The sequence below is a fragment of the Silurus aristotelis genome, assembly GCF_946808225.1.
Source record: "Silurus aristotelis genome assembly, chromosome: 19".
In the NCBI taxonomy this organism is placed as follows: Eukaryota; Metazoa; Chordata; class Actinopteri; order Siluriformes; family Siluridae; genus Silurus; species Silurus aristotelis.
In genome coordinates this window covers 7,618,986-7,636,249 of record NC_139592.1, presented here as the reverse complement: position 1 = coordinate 7,636,249, position 17,264 = coordinate 7,618,986, and the positions used below count along the sequence as shown (strand labels likewise).

General features: G+C 36.5%; 1 protein-coding gene across 50 annotated transcripts in view; it reads right to left on the bottom strand.

Moving 5' to 3' along the window:
• Window positions 1–17,264, bottom strand: part of rap1gapa (RAP1 GTPase activating protein a) — a 121,919-nt gene that overhangs the window by 28,201 nt on the left and 76,454 nt on the right. For 26 of the 50 annotated variants that reach the window (XR_014538007.1, XR_014538016.1, XR_014538017.1 and 23 more), the window contains 2 exons: window positions 12,064–12,157; window positions 264–299 (listed from right to left, as the gene is read on the bottom strand). Coding sequence is in view for 19 of the 50 variants with exons in the window: in XM_083569830.1 (XP_083425956.1) it covers window positions 264–299; window positions 12,064–12,157 (130 nt within the window). In the remaining 31 variants the exon portion in view is untranslated. Of the gene's footprint in view, window positions 1–263; window positions 300–2,319; window positions 2,731–12,063; window positions 12,158–17,264 lie in introns of those variants that run through there. The other 24 variants (XR_014538008.1, XR_014538012.1, XR_014538013.1 and 21 more) reach the window with 6 other exon arrangements.

Here is a 17,264-nt window from a genome sequence, read left to right as displayed (position 1 = left end):
CTTCTCACAAAGCTGTCATCAATTAATGATTCTGTTTTTCTGTGAGTTTACAGCTAAACTTATCTATAGTTGCACATTAGAAAGCGTGGCACAAAATAAGGAAATGCTTTCTCATTATCCACTCATTTGTCCTTCACAGGAAGTGGAAAGCAAACATGTCTGTACAACATGTAGGGTTCTGAGAGCTGGTCTTGAGGTTAGTGGAAGACATCTAAGATGAAAAACAAAAGAGTAAAATGAAGATAATAAAAACGATACTTTACCTGCATCCTTTCAATCATTTCAAATAAACCAGTAGTCTGAAAAAAGGGGGGAGAGGAGATGAAATGAGTGACGAGCCTTATGATAATAGTGACATGTGAGAGCTGAGCCCTGAATTATGTTGCATGGTCGTCAGTAGGGCAAGAGTGAAGACAGTGAACACACTCTTTCAATCAGCTTCCTGCACTAAACTGTGCTTTACCTGACTATGCCACTGTAGCTCTGCTCTATTAGGATGACCTTTTTGGCATTTTCAGCAGATTGTATTACAATAGGGAGTGTCTTAGAACAGGAGGAGCTTGTGCTGAGGTTATTTGAGTTTGGTGTTAGTAGCGTTAGTCATCAGCAAGGGCCCACTGCTTATCTTTATCGTTAAATCTTTAATTTCATGTTAAATCACTTGAGTAATATTACCACATCACATCATTATACTGCAAGGTTTATTTAGTTGTGCATATGTTTATTTTCTGAATAAAATGCACAGTATACAGACAAATTCGTATATACTTTTTAAACATCCCATTTGAGATTTATTCCCCTCTCTTCTGGGAAGATGTTCCATGTTTTAACCATGAAACATGTTTGTATTTTCTAGTTAAAGTAAAGGGAAATTGTAATGCTGCCACATACAAAGACATCGTATACAATTATGTACCTACAAATTTTGTAAAACCAGTTTGGAAAAGAACTATGTATGACTGGAAAAGTTAACTGTCCCAATACCTTTGTCCATATTGTCTATTTCTAACTGTAGTTTCATTCACCCGTTCAGTGTGCAACATGGATCTGAGAGCAACTAACGCTGCAAACTGCTTATTTGTCTGTTTAAATTGTTTGATTGCCTCATGTGATTGCCTGTGTTTGTGAGTCACCTTCATTAGGGCAATTATTGGTTGTAGTTTTACAGACATACTTCATAACACAAAACTCTTTCAAATTTCCCAGTACAATAATAATACTTCTATGTTTTATTGTCTTTAACCCATAATTTTCATTTCTGTAATATGGATTATCTGTGATATTTTCAATTTGTTTCACACTTGTCTTCCACAATTAATGCATAGTGTTAATGCTTAGTGTTCATATGCTCTATTGTCATTTTATAATAAATAGAAAACTATTTTTAAGAGTTGGAAGTACATGTTGAAGTTTAACGAGTTCTAAGAAGAACTCTTTCATCTCATTTTATATTAGACTCACTAAATATCAGAGTGTATGAGCTGCACAAAGTTCACATTTGCCCATAGTAATGTGCAGACTATGCAAGTGTATTTCCCGGAGGTGTGTGTCTAATGAAGTCTGCATTAATTTTGTCCTGTTCACCTGGGCAAACAGACTGTGTACCGTCTTGCATTGTTTGAGTACAGTGTGCTGCTCCTCCTCCATATGCAAACAGACCCTACTGCCTAGCAAACAAACACCTGAGAAATTCAACCAGGCAAAAAAAACAATTTCACAATCTGTCTGGTAGATAAAAGGAAGGAAGTAGACAGTGTATGTCTGATGAGAAACTGATCATCTATTTAGTATATTACTTTATAGAGGGTTCTCATACCTCTCAGCTATCAAACAACAAAATGAAAGAGCAGGCAGTGAGGTTTTATTAAGGACCAATAGTAAAACTTTGCACCAGATGCTCTTCCTGATTCTTAGCTCAGTGGATCCTCCTTCAGCAAACACTGGCTGAGTCATGAACACTTGCTGCTTTAAAATAATACAAAGCAAATACAAAGCTAAAAACACAACAATAAAATGTGCTCCCGGATACAACTAGTACATGGAAACCATTAATTTTATTGCGCTGTTTACTGTTTTAAATGATATTACAGTGAAAGGCAACACAAAATTCCTTGATTGCATCTCTCAATTTACAGCAGAGATGGTAAGGGTTTTTGTGGGACTTTTTTTTAAAACAATATGACTATTTAGAAATTTATATTTTGCCTGCAGGTGTCAGACTCCATTTGAATTTACCATGTTCTTAGATGAACAGCATCATTCTCCCTACTTTTGTTCTCTAATTTCTGCAATCAACCTTTTGTGCAAAGATATACTTACGACCCCAGGCCTTTTCCAGTGTCCTACTGTCACATGAACGGGACTTCTTGTGGCCATTATGAAGTAAGAAAATGATGTCCAGTGCCTCTTCGACAAAAAAAATCTGTTACATCAAGTCCAGACTAGTTCAGGTCCAATTTTTTTTTTCCTTTGTTGCCAAGAACACCTGTTTGTTTCCATTCAAGTGAAAAGAAAAGTCCAGCAGAGTGTCCCATCACAGCAATGTAAGAAAGCCTCTGACAGAGAGTGCTACACTGCTCTGTGAGATGTATGTCCTCTATAAGTGTGTTTGTGTGTATGAACATGAGGTTAGAGCCAGTAATTCTTTTATTTTTCCTCTCTCCAGACTGGTGTGGGAAATAGCAAGACAGGTCTTGCATTCCTTTTTCACAGAGCAGCTCTTTTTGTACTCTCCCTCTCTGAGGTATAGAGGTGGAGCTGATACTTGTGTTTATACTTCAAGCTTGCATAGAGTCCCCCCAATGGCACTCTAGTGCTTTGTGCCACATCAACCAGTGTTGGGCTTTTTTTTTTTTTTTTTTATTAAGATCAGTTTTTGGAGCTGTATTTGAGAACCTTGTACATTAAATTCCATGTTTACTGATAATGAGCTCAATGTTTGATGAATACACTGGAGCATTCCATTCCCTTTAGGTCAAAATGACAAATTTTGAAGTCTTTCCAAAAGTGTATCACTAAATAACCTCTTTTCCACTTGGTTAGGATTCAATAAGAGCTCATTGTCAGCAATCTCAATTAATGAAAATAAGTGCTACACAGAGAAAAATAGGCTTTTTGTATTGTGCATAATCATGATAAGGTAAAATAGTTATATAGAAAATAAAAATTATCTTGTATTGTTTGTATTACAGTACTATCAAGGCTGAATAATGACAAGAGAATCATAGATAAGTCAAAAATGTTATTGGCAGGGAAGACTGACTTTTAAACAAACATTGTAGCCTGAGCTTCACTGACTTGGTTAACAAATAAAGAATCAAGCAAGAACAAGGGTCTGAAGACAAACATTTTCTTCCATACTGAAAAACTGTAAAACATCTGTTAAACACATATAGTAAATTACTTAAAACAACACAGAGACATGTAAATGTGTTTTTAGATTGGGGATGCTGGAATTTTAAGCAGCATGCATGTAGCAGGTGCTATTTTTGGATTATTATTAATTTAAAGAATTTTGACAGCACGAATTGCTGCAGCTTCCTCAGCACCCCTACTTCCCGCATCCTTGCACAAAAACCCAACCAAAACTGTCTCATTTAGATGATAAGCATGCAGCCACTGTCAGAACAGACTCAATGCTCTAGCTTTAGATTCTGCAAATCTCTGTAACTGTACTGGACTGATGAACACCATTATTTCCAAAAGATGTTCTGATAATGGTGATTGAGAGCATGATGAAACAAGTCACTAAAAATCTACAGTAGTTTTCCAGTTGCATTAAGATTAGGTGAATATGATGGTCATAGTTGAATAGTATTGATTTGCAGTGACTCTTCCGATATAAAAAGACATATGATCTCATAACGTGAAATAAATGCTTCCACTGCATAACAGGGCCACTGTGTCAATTTATTTTGGTCAAAATTGTCGGTATAAAGCTTTTAAATATCTTAAGAACAGATCACTGGTCAGAAAATGAGCGAAAAATAAACAAATGTGCTCATGAGTCTCCCCTGTGCCACTATTTGATAGTTTACTGGTGCTGCAGTGGGGAAAGCTAGAAACAGGGACATTCATTTATGTAGTCCCTTTTGCAGATCCAAATGTCTGATGTAAAATGCAATACACGCAAAAAACTAACATGTCTGGGCTAAAAAAAACTTCTGCAATGTTTTTTTCTTAAAAGATCAGTCATTATTTGATTTTCTGCCACACCTGATGATAACAAGGCCCTGATAACAAGATCATAAATGGAACCAGACGAGAGAGAGATCTACAGTATAGTAATCCTTTAATTCCTGCTAATTTCCTGATTTTGTGAAGACTGTTAACAGCTTCATATTTTGATATTTTTGCTCGGCTTATTGTTTTGCACAGGAGTGTATTTTGATTTAGTTTTAACTTGATTATCTGAAAAATGCAAACAGGTAAATGCATGTTACTCAAATTACTGTATTGCCTTTAAGATGTTATAGGTATCTGAAATAGCAGCAGTCTTCAAGGCATGTCAAAACATCTCCAGGATCTAAAAAGGTTGAGTAAGAAATGCACCAAATGGAGTGGATTTAAAAAATAATAATTTATGAAATACATATAAAAGAAGAAAGAAGAAGATGGACTCATTTGGTGATTACATTTTGTTTGTCATTTGACATGGCATACAGCCAAATTGAATAAAATCATTTAAATGGCAAATCTGGCAATCTGGCTGAGACACTGCATGAAAAAAAGGAAACAGAGAAACAAACAAACAAACAAACACAGAAAAAAGAAAGAAAGAAAGAAAGAAAGAAAGAAAGAAAGAAAGAAAGAAAGAAAGAAAGAAAGAAAGAACGTTGCACTAATAAGGATTTAACGCTGCAGATCCTTTCCCTGATTACAGCCCTGCCTGCACCATGCAAGCGAATCCACCTTTTTTTGCTTTTCAAACTTGAATGCAAATAAAATACAGAGTAATAAAAGAACACAATCACGGAACAACACCAGAGCAGAACAGAACCTGGCATCTGCTTATTGCGTCTCCAAAATAAGATGCCGCTTTACCTGCAGCTGAATGTATCGTTTTAATAAGACAATAATAAACATAATGCTGATGTCTATCGTGATCCATCTAGTTCCGTGGAAACAAGGAACTGCAATCATCTCATAAAAGGATGCTTGTATGAGAGTATCCTGTGCTGTAGATATGGTCAAAAAGTACACACAGACACACACATTATTCCACTGTACAAACAGTGATGACTGGGTGCAGCTCAATATCAGTCTCATCACTGGGACACTACAGCCATTTTTTTTTTCTGTACACACAGTCAATGGTGGTGTGTACAGCCCATTCCATACTTAACTCACTCTAATGGGTAATGCATAAAATTAAAACCCTGCAACAGGAAAATCAGTGAGTGTGTGCAAGCAAGTTCATTTAAATTGTTCATACAATTTACAAACTCTCACATAGTATACAATTTCTATTAGGAAAAAATATCTGGATACCTTGGAATAAAATATGCAGCAAATAAGGCCTTGGATCGAACACCTCTTTTCAATTTTCACCTCTCTTAGATATAAGCACTTTAAACCAGCATAAGTAATGCGTGATATAGTTTCCAACATATCTACAGGACTAATCACACCATGTACCATACAGAAGACTCATTACTTCACTTGCCTTATTATTGGAGTTCCCCAGGGATCACTACTTTGTCCAATCTTGTTTTTCCTACATACTAAATCACAGGGCTTAGTGTTCTGATCTTGTGACTTCTTCTGCTACTGCTATGCTCATGACATGCAACATTATTTATTGTCAGAAATGATTTCCCTGTGCCAAGCACTGGATGCCGGCTTGCAGTGCTATAGCCCACTTGTGCGTTTTCTATATTTATGTCCCGTCTCTATGCTGTTTTTTTCATTTATTAATTTCCTCATGTATCTTAATTGTCTACAGCTATTATGAGATTACCCTTTAATTCATTTTTAAATGCACCAGTGTTTTCATTGTGAGATCGTGAATTATTGTTCAGTGTCTGTTCATTGTTTAATACCGAGTTTTTTGTTTCATGTTTCTATTACCTGGTTTCTGTCTTGTTTTCAGTTTTCACATTAAATTTTCTTTTTATGTTGTTTGTTGATTGCCTGACCATTTGCACAGTTTACTCTTCATGAGTTTGGATTTTGACTTGTCTGCTTGTAAATAAAACATTTGTATCTAAATTTGCATCTGCCTATGATTGTATTACATAACATTCATCTTTTCTTCTTAATCTCTTTCCTCAATAAAGACCCATCATGTAAAACTGAAACTTCACAAAACAGAACTAAGATATCTGTCAACTAAGAAATCCTCTATACAGGACAGTTGTATTACCATTGACACAGAATGGGTGGGTTCAGATCATGATATCAGCCTGTGCTATTACAGTACATTAACAAGCAGATCAAAATGATACAGAACACAGAAATCAGTCAAGTTCTAATACAACTCTCAGGTTTCCACACAAACCTCTACTCTAATAATTCCTATGGCTTGCTATAAAGATTTGACCTCAACCCTATTGGGATGAATTGGAACACTGACTGTACCCCAAGCCTCCTCACCCTACGCCAGTATCAAACTATACTAATGCTTTTATGGATGAATGAGCACAAAACTTTACAAGCACACTCCAAAATCTAGTGAAACACTTTTCCAAGAGGAATGGAGCATATTGTAACAGGAAATGGAAACTAAATGTAGAATGAGGATTTTAAGAAGTTCACAAACCTTATGGTTGGGTACCAACAAACGTTTGTCCATATGTCATTGTCATGTGTTCTGACCATTTAAGAACCTATGGTCTAAAGAGAGAGAAGTCCATGGTTTCTTGATATAATGAAATTACCTAATGAATGTGAAAAGGCTAAGTAGTGTCTTAAAGACCCAATAAACCTTCTCAGTCATCTTAAAGATCCATCGTTAAGTCTTTTGCATCATGTGCAAAGTGCTAGAATGCATCACATGTCCTGCTGCACGGCACAATGTGTCATACTAATTGCTATGTTACTCCATTAGTCTCACGTCTCCTGAAACCACTGTCTATTGTTTTGACTTTTATCTAACACTGAATCTAATGCCTTAATTAAACTCTATTTTGTTTGTTAATAATGAGTCCTACTGTGAAAGGGGTTATATGATTGCTGCTGTGCTTTTAGTGCTTTTAGTTCATTAGAGTGTAGTTGGATAATATCAGTGGTACAAATCAGCATCCAGGATTGTCATGAATTTCATTTGATATAATAAAGCTGACTGTCTGTATTAACTAGATAAATGTAATCCTCTGAGATGTGTTTGATGAATAGTATTACTTAAAGCCAGGAGAATGGCATAATTCATTTTTCATAGACAATCCTAATTTTATGTCCTTTAAAGTCCCAGGGAATAGAAAATTAAAAATTAAACATGTTTGAATAATAAGAAGAATGCTGATGCATTACACATCACACACGGTTGAAAGTAAGACAATAAAAGAGAGATTGCAGCAAACATGAATCTACCTAGAAATCCTCCAAACATTTTTAAATGATAATAAAATTGTAATTTGTGCCAAAATGGTTGCTACTTAACAAATATGATTAATAATATAATTTGGTCAGCGATCATGAGGCAACATGCTTACTGCTTCACTTAGCTGCCCACTTTGCTTGTGGTCAAAAATGCTAATAGAGGCTCACCAAAGCAGAAATCATGCCGTCCTATACTCATGAGATAAACATAGGATACATATTGAGTATACTGAGTAAATATGTACATATTAAAAATGACATGATTCAAAATCTTTGATCTACTGTATATAGTTAATAATTGAGTAAAAAAAAAGAAAGACAATGCAACGTGCAAGGGCAGACTGTATCTTTGACGCAAAAAACCTCATTGTAAGGTATTTCTGGGTGAGGGAAAGAAGGATTATAGAGAGGATTATACATCATAAATGTGTATGCATAACAGTGACCTTGTTTCCCATGTTAAACCTAAGAAAAAAAGTCATTACTGTCATCCCTTCACATGAAAATCTTTGGTTAAGTGCCATATTGATTAAACAAGTAACATCAGTTAAAGAGACAAAAATGTATGCAGACTTTATCTTAACTTAAGATGGTCTTAGCTTAAGATGTTCACAGAGGAGACATTCTGACAAAGTCCATGTAGATACAGTATGCCACCAGTTATTCACACTTGTGAATGCAGGTTGCATGTCATAAGGCCAATATTAGTATAACAAGAAAGCAATACAGATTTCAATTTCCTCTGGCTTTCAAATGTTTGCATCCCCCACCACTGAAGCACATTTTAAATAGGTTTTGTAGTCTTGTTGCCTTTGATGCTTGGGAGCAAATAACTAGCAGTCTGTCATTACCCAGCTGATAAATACTGGTGCTTCAGGGTTGGATATCCAAGTATAAAGCAGAAAATCTATTTAGTCAGTCTTAAAACACTTTCCAGTTTCCAGTGGAATGATGATTTGTGTATGCTCTATTCCATATTCATGACTCCATGGGACAGATCTGTAATATCTGATCTCTTCGTTTTCATAATCTTCTGTGAAAGGTCATTTTGAAGTGGGTGTTTTTTGTTTGCCTGGATTTTAAAGGAATATGGCACTTATTCTTAATGATAAAACAATATCCATCATCATATACAACATCCGTCGCTCCAGCAGTATTGCGGTTCGGATTTTGAATATGTCTTTTAATGTCTACCAGAAATCGAAAATTATCTTTTTTTTTTTTTTTTTTGAAATTCCATTCAGAAAAGTCAACACTAGTTCAGAAGTGTAAACATGTGCTCTTCTGTGTAAAAAAGAAAATGTACAAGGCTTTTTTTTTCCTTCTTTCAATTAGATAGCAAGCATGTTCTGGGAATAAAGAATTGCACACTGGGAATCATTAATTAAAACAGACCTGATTTCAGGGTCAAGAATATTAGTCCCCTCTCTGACTTTGTCTTTCTCTCGTTCTCACTCGCTCACTCTTTCCTCCGTGCCCTTCCTCGGCTTAGCACTAATTAAATCAGTGATACCACACTGCTGTCCTTTGGACCTCCTCTATCCTAATCATGGCTAAAGTGTCTGGTGAAGAAAAGACCTGAGAGCTCAGGCTAAAAACTGTGAGTTAAACTCCATTTCACCTCCAGCCACAGACAGGCCCATGGGCACCAGGTCCTGGCCTGAGCTCTCTCGCCATTAATTAAAGTGTTTACAACCTACACTCTCTGCTTGTTTATTGATATTAGACATTATTATTCTCCATGCATTGCTGTTAGAAAATTGGCCCTGACCGTGCCTGTCTAGCAGTTCAAGCTATCAATCCATGAGCAGGTGGGGATGAATAAGTGAGAAATTCTCTTCTAGTGAGGAACAACAGGAGCTTAAAGAGAAGCATCACAGTCATGCGGTGTGTACTGACTACAGAGAAAGGGATATAGCAAGCAAATAGGAGTGTTAAATTCTCTTTCACAAGTGCTTAGTAGCAGCTGTCAATATGTGACTTAATTTTAACTGACTGACTAAAATTACAATCAGAGGCACGGCTAATTAAGTTTTGCAGAGTGTTATATAAAATGCAGAACAAAGTGAAATAAAGAGAAAGCACTTCATTGAGTAGTGGAACACAGTCTATATTTTAGAGAACGTCTGATTTATAGCTCCATGAAGCCATTGCTTTAAGTATATTACTTGAAAGCTCCCTGATATCATCTACATTCTCTCCTGTTAATTTTCAGGCTCAATTCCCTGAGTGTTACAGTCACATGTATCAGATTACACAAAGATATTTCAGTCTCTACACTTCAGACACAACGCAGAACCCTGTATCCCCTTCCGTATCGTCTGGCAAAGCAGAATTCCAACTATTGTTAGACAGTCTGGTTGTTTTCATCACTCAACACACTCAAGAACTGCTTCCTTTCACAGTCGAGGTTATTTGACTGGCATTGCAAATGATCGGCCACACCCGCTGTTTTTGCCTGCCTGTAGGGTGAAGCAATTGTTAACACAGAAACAGGCATGCAGGCAACATCCTTGAAACAGCTTGCTTTTCTCAAGCCAGGATGGATTGAGCTTCACAATCTAGGACTATATTGTGTTTTATTATTAACTCGATGAACAAAACATTTTGTTTTGTGTCAGTAGTAGATTAAAGCCTTTATTTTGGGGTTGCATATGTTATATTAAACAATTTACCTACCAGTAAAATAAGTAATAAGTACTAAGTACTAACTATGTACCAACACTTGGAATGAGGACGTATAAAGCCAGGAAGTGACATCAGTTACTTCCAAGAAACCGTAATACAAACATGTAGACTTGTTGTTTTGGGCAATTGGTGGGGATGGTACCTCATATAGACAGTAATCCAAGCTCAGGATCGAACCAGCGACCTGAAGCTGTGAGGGAGCAATGCTTGCTGCAACAGTGTGCCTAAACACAGCCAGTAAAAATAAAATAAAAGTGAATCTACAGTGTGTTTGTGAGCAGCAGATATAAAGAAAAAACCCTTAGGACAAAATGACAAAAAGTACGAAAATAAACATATACTAACAAAAGGTTTTTGTGTAAATATGTACATGCTAACTTAACAACACCTTTTAGGTGTGTTTTACATATTTGTACATATGGGCCATGTCTAAGTTTAAGTGCAAAATGTAGCAGAACTACAAACAGATTAATTTAGCACCTGAAGATTGAGTTGAACACAAAATTGCACCATTCATTGGGATGTAATAATGAGAATGTTTATCACAAATATACCTCAGAACAAGGTGTCCAAGATGGTCTTGTTTTAGGGTTTAAACATGTTTAGCATGTCTCCTAAACAAAACAGACACATTGTTATTTTGCATAATGGTATATTTTAAATTTTTTATTTTTCCACAGACCTCACTGTCTGTAATAGCTTTTATATGAATATATATTTTATATTAATATGTGTATGCCACTTTCATTCCTATTTCATCTCCTTGCATTTTTTTTAAAGATCTGGACTTGCCATTACTACAAGAACAACCAGCATAAGACAAAAACAAAACAAAACAAAACATGCTAATTAGGTTGCATAATTTTGGATCTCAGTGTTTCACACCTAAGGCCCAAGGTGCATCAAGATTTCACAGATTTTCTTTTATTAACAAAAGGTCAAAACATTTTTTTGTATTTTTCTTTAAACCCTTTTTAATTTTACAATTTATTTGTAAAGAAGCTTTATTTAGGAGGAAGTGGTAGCTCATGGCAATGTGCTGCGTAACTGATCAGAAAGTTGGGGGTTCATGCCCCAGTATTGCCCTTGGTCCCTTGAGCATGGCCCCCCTTCTGTGCTCCAGAGGCATTGTATCATGGGTGACCCTGGGCTCTGACCCCAGTTTCCTATCATCACTAGGATATGCAAAGAAAGTGACAAGTAAAGTGACAAGTAAAAAGCCCCTTCACCCTTATTTTCATTCAAACTTTTGCACTCCACTAAATGTGAATGATGGCAGAAGGTTTTTTTGCACTACATTTTTTGCAAGTAAAATTTTTTACTTTGACTTCTATTTTTCCTTTATTTTATCCCACTATATACAGTAAAATAATCAGTAGATCTGTCGCAAATGCCTTGAATTAGTGAGCAGATCCCTAGAGCTTAAAGCCAGCAATTGGTGTGAAAATATAAGGTTTGCAATGTGCATTGTTTTAACAATTACATGTTTGTTTCTAGGAATAAATCGTGTGACTGAATAAAATTCTGATTAAAACCAGAACAGATGTTTTTTTCATAAATAATAAATAACTCATACAGCACTGGATTAACTCATTCTCATGTCAGTCATTTGTGTCAGTTGTTAGTACAGTACCATGCTAGCAAAATTCATGCAGTGGCAAAGGTTGTTGTCAAAAGCCGAGCCATTTGTACAATATGACGATTGCTGTTAATGCAGAAGGTGATAGATTGAAGAGGACAAGGCAAAGCTTGAGGATGGCATCAGGGAGGATTTAAGGCTTAGTGTTAAAGGCGGTGATGTGTACTTGTTATAAAAGTGCAGAGCTTAGGAAGTACCTTAAGGAACGCAGGGGCAGTGTAGGGCAAAGGAGCCTGGAGCAGTGCGGCGTCTAGTGTGCTAGAGATACGTGGCTCTCCTCCATCCTGTTTCCTGCAAACACAGAGAGACAGATGCATTGCTGTTTAGTGCTGCATCACGTCTCGTGAACAAACGCACACACATAGTGTATAGACACATAAACACAAAGACTGAGGTCACAGAAGGGGAAGCATTATCAATGTGGCAGCCTGGGGGGTTGACATTTGTATTACTCCACACAGCTGTGTAGGAAGCACCTCCCAGCAGTCTTTGCACTTTCATTAGCAGATTCCTGGATCTGTATGTGTTCTGCACATGGGAAGATAAGCAATAGCTATCTGCTGCAGGGGAGAGATGAGTGATTCAAATCAATTCTTGGCTCTTCTGCTCTACCTTTTTTTTTTTTACATAATTAAATTTTTCTATTATTTTGAGTCTGAAACAAAACATGTTGTATTAAAATGTAGGATAAATATGATTTAGTAGCAATGTGAGTGAGCTTGTCCAGTATGACCTTTATTTTCCGGTCAGCAAATAACTGTTGTTCTATCCTCAGGCTGAAGGATATCCAGCCAAACACATGCCTCTAAATCAGCTAGAGTCTAAAGCAAGAGTCCTCTCCAAAGGTATTAGTAGTGTCAGTACTGAATAGTAAGAGTGAAAAGAACATTTTACTTTAGATCTTCTGAGAGCCCTTGAACTATGATAAAGCAGTCATTTCCATTGGTGCAAGTAAGTGTACATGTCTATTTAGACATAAAAGTGTTGCTGATTTAATAACAGGGTCGGCAGGTGACTGCGTTTTTTTAAATCAGTACAATAGCATGTCTTGTCAGGCTTCCTTAGTGTATGAAACGGTACATTTGGGAAAATGACTATATATACAGTATCTCACAAAAATTGAGTACACCCCTGACATTTCAGCAACCATTTTATTATATGTTCTTAAGAGACAATAGTATAGACATAAAACTTGGATATATTTTAGAGTAGTTAAATTAATATATATATATATATATATATATATATATATATATATATATATATATATATATATATATATATATATATATAGTATAGTAGTATAGATTTACTATGCTCTAAAAATTATTCAACATAAGCCATTATAGTCTAAATCACTGGCAACAAAAGTGAGAATACCCTAAGTGAAGATGAAAAACTGTATCCAAAGTGTCAGTATTTTGTGAGAGCACTGTTGTTATCTAGCACTGCCTTAATCCTCCTAGGCATGGACTTCACCATAGCTGCACAGGTTGTTGATGGGATCCTCTTCCACTTCTCCATAAGGACATCACAGAGATGATGGATATTAGACACATGACACTTCTCCATCTTCTGCTTGAGGATGCCCACAGGTGCTCAATAGGTTCAGTTCTGGAGACATGTACTAGACTGTACTTGGCCACTCCATTACATTCACATTCAGCTTCCTCAGCAAGGCAGTTGTCATCTTGGTAGTGTGTTGGGATCGTTGTTATGTTGGAAAACTGCCGTTCGGCCCAGTTTCTGAAGGGAAGGCATCATGTTCTGCTTCAAAATGTCACAGTACATGTTGGAATCCAAATTTTTTTCAATAAACCTTAGCTCCCCAGTACCAGCAGCACTTATGCAGCCCCAAACCATGTTGCTACCACCACCATTCTTGACTGTGGGCAAGGTACAATTTTCTTGGTTCTCCTTACCAGGGTTTTGCCGCACATGCTGTACACCATCTGAGCCAAACACTATCTGGTATGATGGCTATGCAAATAGACTTGTTGAAGTCAGTGGCATATGGTCTGAGCACTGGCAAGCGGACCTTCTGCTTCTGCAACCTCTAAAGTAATGCTGGCAGCACTCATGCATCTGTTTTTTAAAGCCAGCTTTCGCACCTGATGCACAGCACGAGGATTTGATCAACCCTTGCAAGGCCTGTTCCGAGTAGAACCCATTTTAGAAAACCCCTGGATGACCCTGGCCACTTTTATTTAGCCAACTAAAGAGCTAGCATTTCATAACCCTTCATTCATTATATCACTAAATGTAACTATTATGTCTCAATCTTTCATATGAATATTCCTAGATATTTTTATATCTGGCTTTATATTTAGTATTCATTAAACATTCCATACCAACACCAATAACTGGGTCTTTTTTCTATAACTTTGCATTCATGTCATGTTTTATATAACTGCTTTTTAGTTCATTAAAGCCTTTAAGTAGAGCTATGCTCAATGTGCAATTATGCATGTGTATGGCAATCATATGTATGGTAATTTATCCTAAATCTGATACAAATGCATGCACAAATGTTATTCTATTATATACTGATACAGATAAATGTAATGCCGTATACACCTAAATTCATTTACATTTATGGCATTTGGCAGACACTCTTACCCCGAGTGTCATGTAAGGATCTAACTTATACAACTGAGTAGTCGAGGGTTAAGTGCCCGGTTCAAGGGCCCAGTAGTGGCAGCATGGTGGCGCTGGGATTTGAATTTACAACCTTTCAGACAGTTGTCTAATGTCTTAACCACTGAGCTTCAGCTGGAGGAGAATCCTGACCATTGTTCTCAGATGGAACACCGATTTGACTTTCCTGCATCTTGATAAGAAAAGTTCACACATTGTGTCAAAGGCATCAAACTGCTTGTCCAGATGCACTTTAAAAATGTCCACATCCAAAGTCCATAATGTGCATGTTTAAGTTGGAACTTAGTTTATTTTCTTTCTACAGCCATCTGTAGAAATCTTGAAATCTCAAACAAACCAATGTATAGCACCATACTTTTTTTTTTTTTTACCACTTTGACATATTAATGTATCTGATCCTCTTTGCAGTGCTCTGCAGCACTAGAATCCGGCTTGGAAACAAACATTATGGAAGCTATCTCTGTGGATCAGCCCTTGACTAGGGTTTTGCACTTCCTTCACCGATTTCATTAGACCTTCCCTGCCTAGCAAAATCCATTCATCATGGAGCAGACAGGCATTTTTGGAGTGAAATGCAGTTACTCTGCAGTGTGCCTCCTTTGGGTCATACCCTCCTGAACCCTTATTATCATAAACGGCAGTGGAAATGCCAAGCAAGACAGAATGCAATGCAGGTTTCATTAACTTTCAAATTTCCTTTTAATGCACAGAGGGTTTCTGTTAAATACACAGCCTTTCTGCATTTTTTAGTCAGCCGTTTAAATAGATTTCATACAGAGCATTATAGTGATATATTATTTCAAATGAAGGCACTTGAATAAAATCTGTGAAACTCGGTGAGCTAAAACAGGTACACAGAATGAGGCATGGACCATGCGTGAAGTTCAGGCAGGATCCAAAACAAACTTTTAAGATTCTCATTTACTGATCATGAAAAGAATTTATCTTTGTTGAGGTACCATGGCATTAATACCCAATTTACTTAATGTAAAACATATAACTCAGCAATAAATTTCATAGCTGATGTTTTGCCAAATGTGCACTTGAGATCATGCATTACTTTATTAGGAAGAGGGTTATTAATTCCCCCCTGGTCATCTTGTGCTGAGATTCCTAATTCCCATTAGGCTCCCAAGAGAGTGCATTAACCAGTTTTCCACTGCTGCTTCCCTACAGCTTCTAACACCATGCTGTTGGGAGGGAGAAGGTGTCTTTATAGCACTCAGTCCACCTAAAAGGTAATTACTGGAGAATGGCTTCAGCTGCTCCTCTTTCTGTGAGATACAGACTGATTTTTATTTTTTTTGCTCTATTCTGTATTCTTTACTGTTCTTCATAATATTACTTCAGGCAGTTGCTATTAGAATATTATGATTTTTATTCTAAATTAGAACAAAAAATTTAAATCAAGATTGTGGACAATATATAATAATAATGGAATAGCCTTTATTTGTCACATATACATTACAGCACAGTGAAATGTTGTTCTTCGCATATCCCAGCTTGCTTGGAAGCTGGGGTCAGAGCGCAGGGTTGGCCATGATACGGCGCCCCTGGAGCACACAGAGGGTTAAGGGCCTTGCTCAAGGGCCCAAGAGTGGCAGCTTGGCAATACCGGGGCTTGAACCCCCGACCTTCCGATCAGTAATCCAGCGCCTTAACCACTGGAGCCACCACTCCCCCTATGTGATAGTTATCCATCTCGGAAGCTCGGAAGTCACAATAAATAATCATATAGTCTTTCTTTTGCGCATATAAACAAATTGTGATATTGATTTTGCCACATCTTTTAATAGATGGTTAAATGTTTCAAAATGAATAAAAAAAAAAAGGATATTTTATAATCTACTACAGAATGTATGCAAATGTGGTCAAAGTGTCTGGGATTCCCAGTGAAATGTAAACTCTATTTAGTGTGACTGCCAGTCTTAGTCGTCCACCATGTTCATCTCTTGAAGTGAAGATTAGAGTCAAATTCAATTTGTTATTTCATGGAGTTCAAATATAATAAATGAATGAGGAATGATTCTCGGTAATAGTTAGGTTTATATTATGTATCTACAGTCACTTCACCCGTTAGCCACTCATTATTAAACATTTAACCTGCAATTACAAATGTATGTTTGTGAAGATAATTATTAACCCTAGCAAGGTTAAAAACAATTTAAAAATTTTTTTGGTAAATAATCATATTCAAAAACATTTATCATCTTCCATGTTTCATAGACATCGACAGAGCTTCTCTGAGAAAAAGCACACTGCAATCATTAAACACACACTTCACAGTTATTATCACAATCAACAGTGTTCAACAGCATAAATAATACACAGCCAATGAGATGAAAACATAAAAGGATCAGCCCTCTCAATTTGTTACACCTCCATACTGTAATTGAAGGCATGCATGTATTATGATGGATCGGTGCAGTAAACAGGTGCAACTAACTGACAATTTACCTCACTGTGAACAAGTCAGCATCCGCTGCCAATAAAATTCGACATGCCGTTGTGTGATTAATGCACTTTTGTAAGATAAGATGAAATTAATTACGAAAATAAACTAGAAAAATGCATCATACTTAAATAAAGGTTTTTGATTAATGAGTAATAAATAAATGATTGAATAATGAATAATAAAAAATAACTGCCTCAGTCGAAAAATAATTGAGGTTTTGCACAATTTTTATAAACTTGAATTACCCAACAGAGATTTTTCAACAGCAATCAGAGTCCTGCTAAC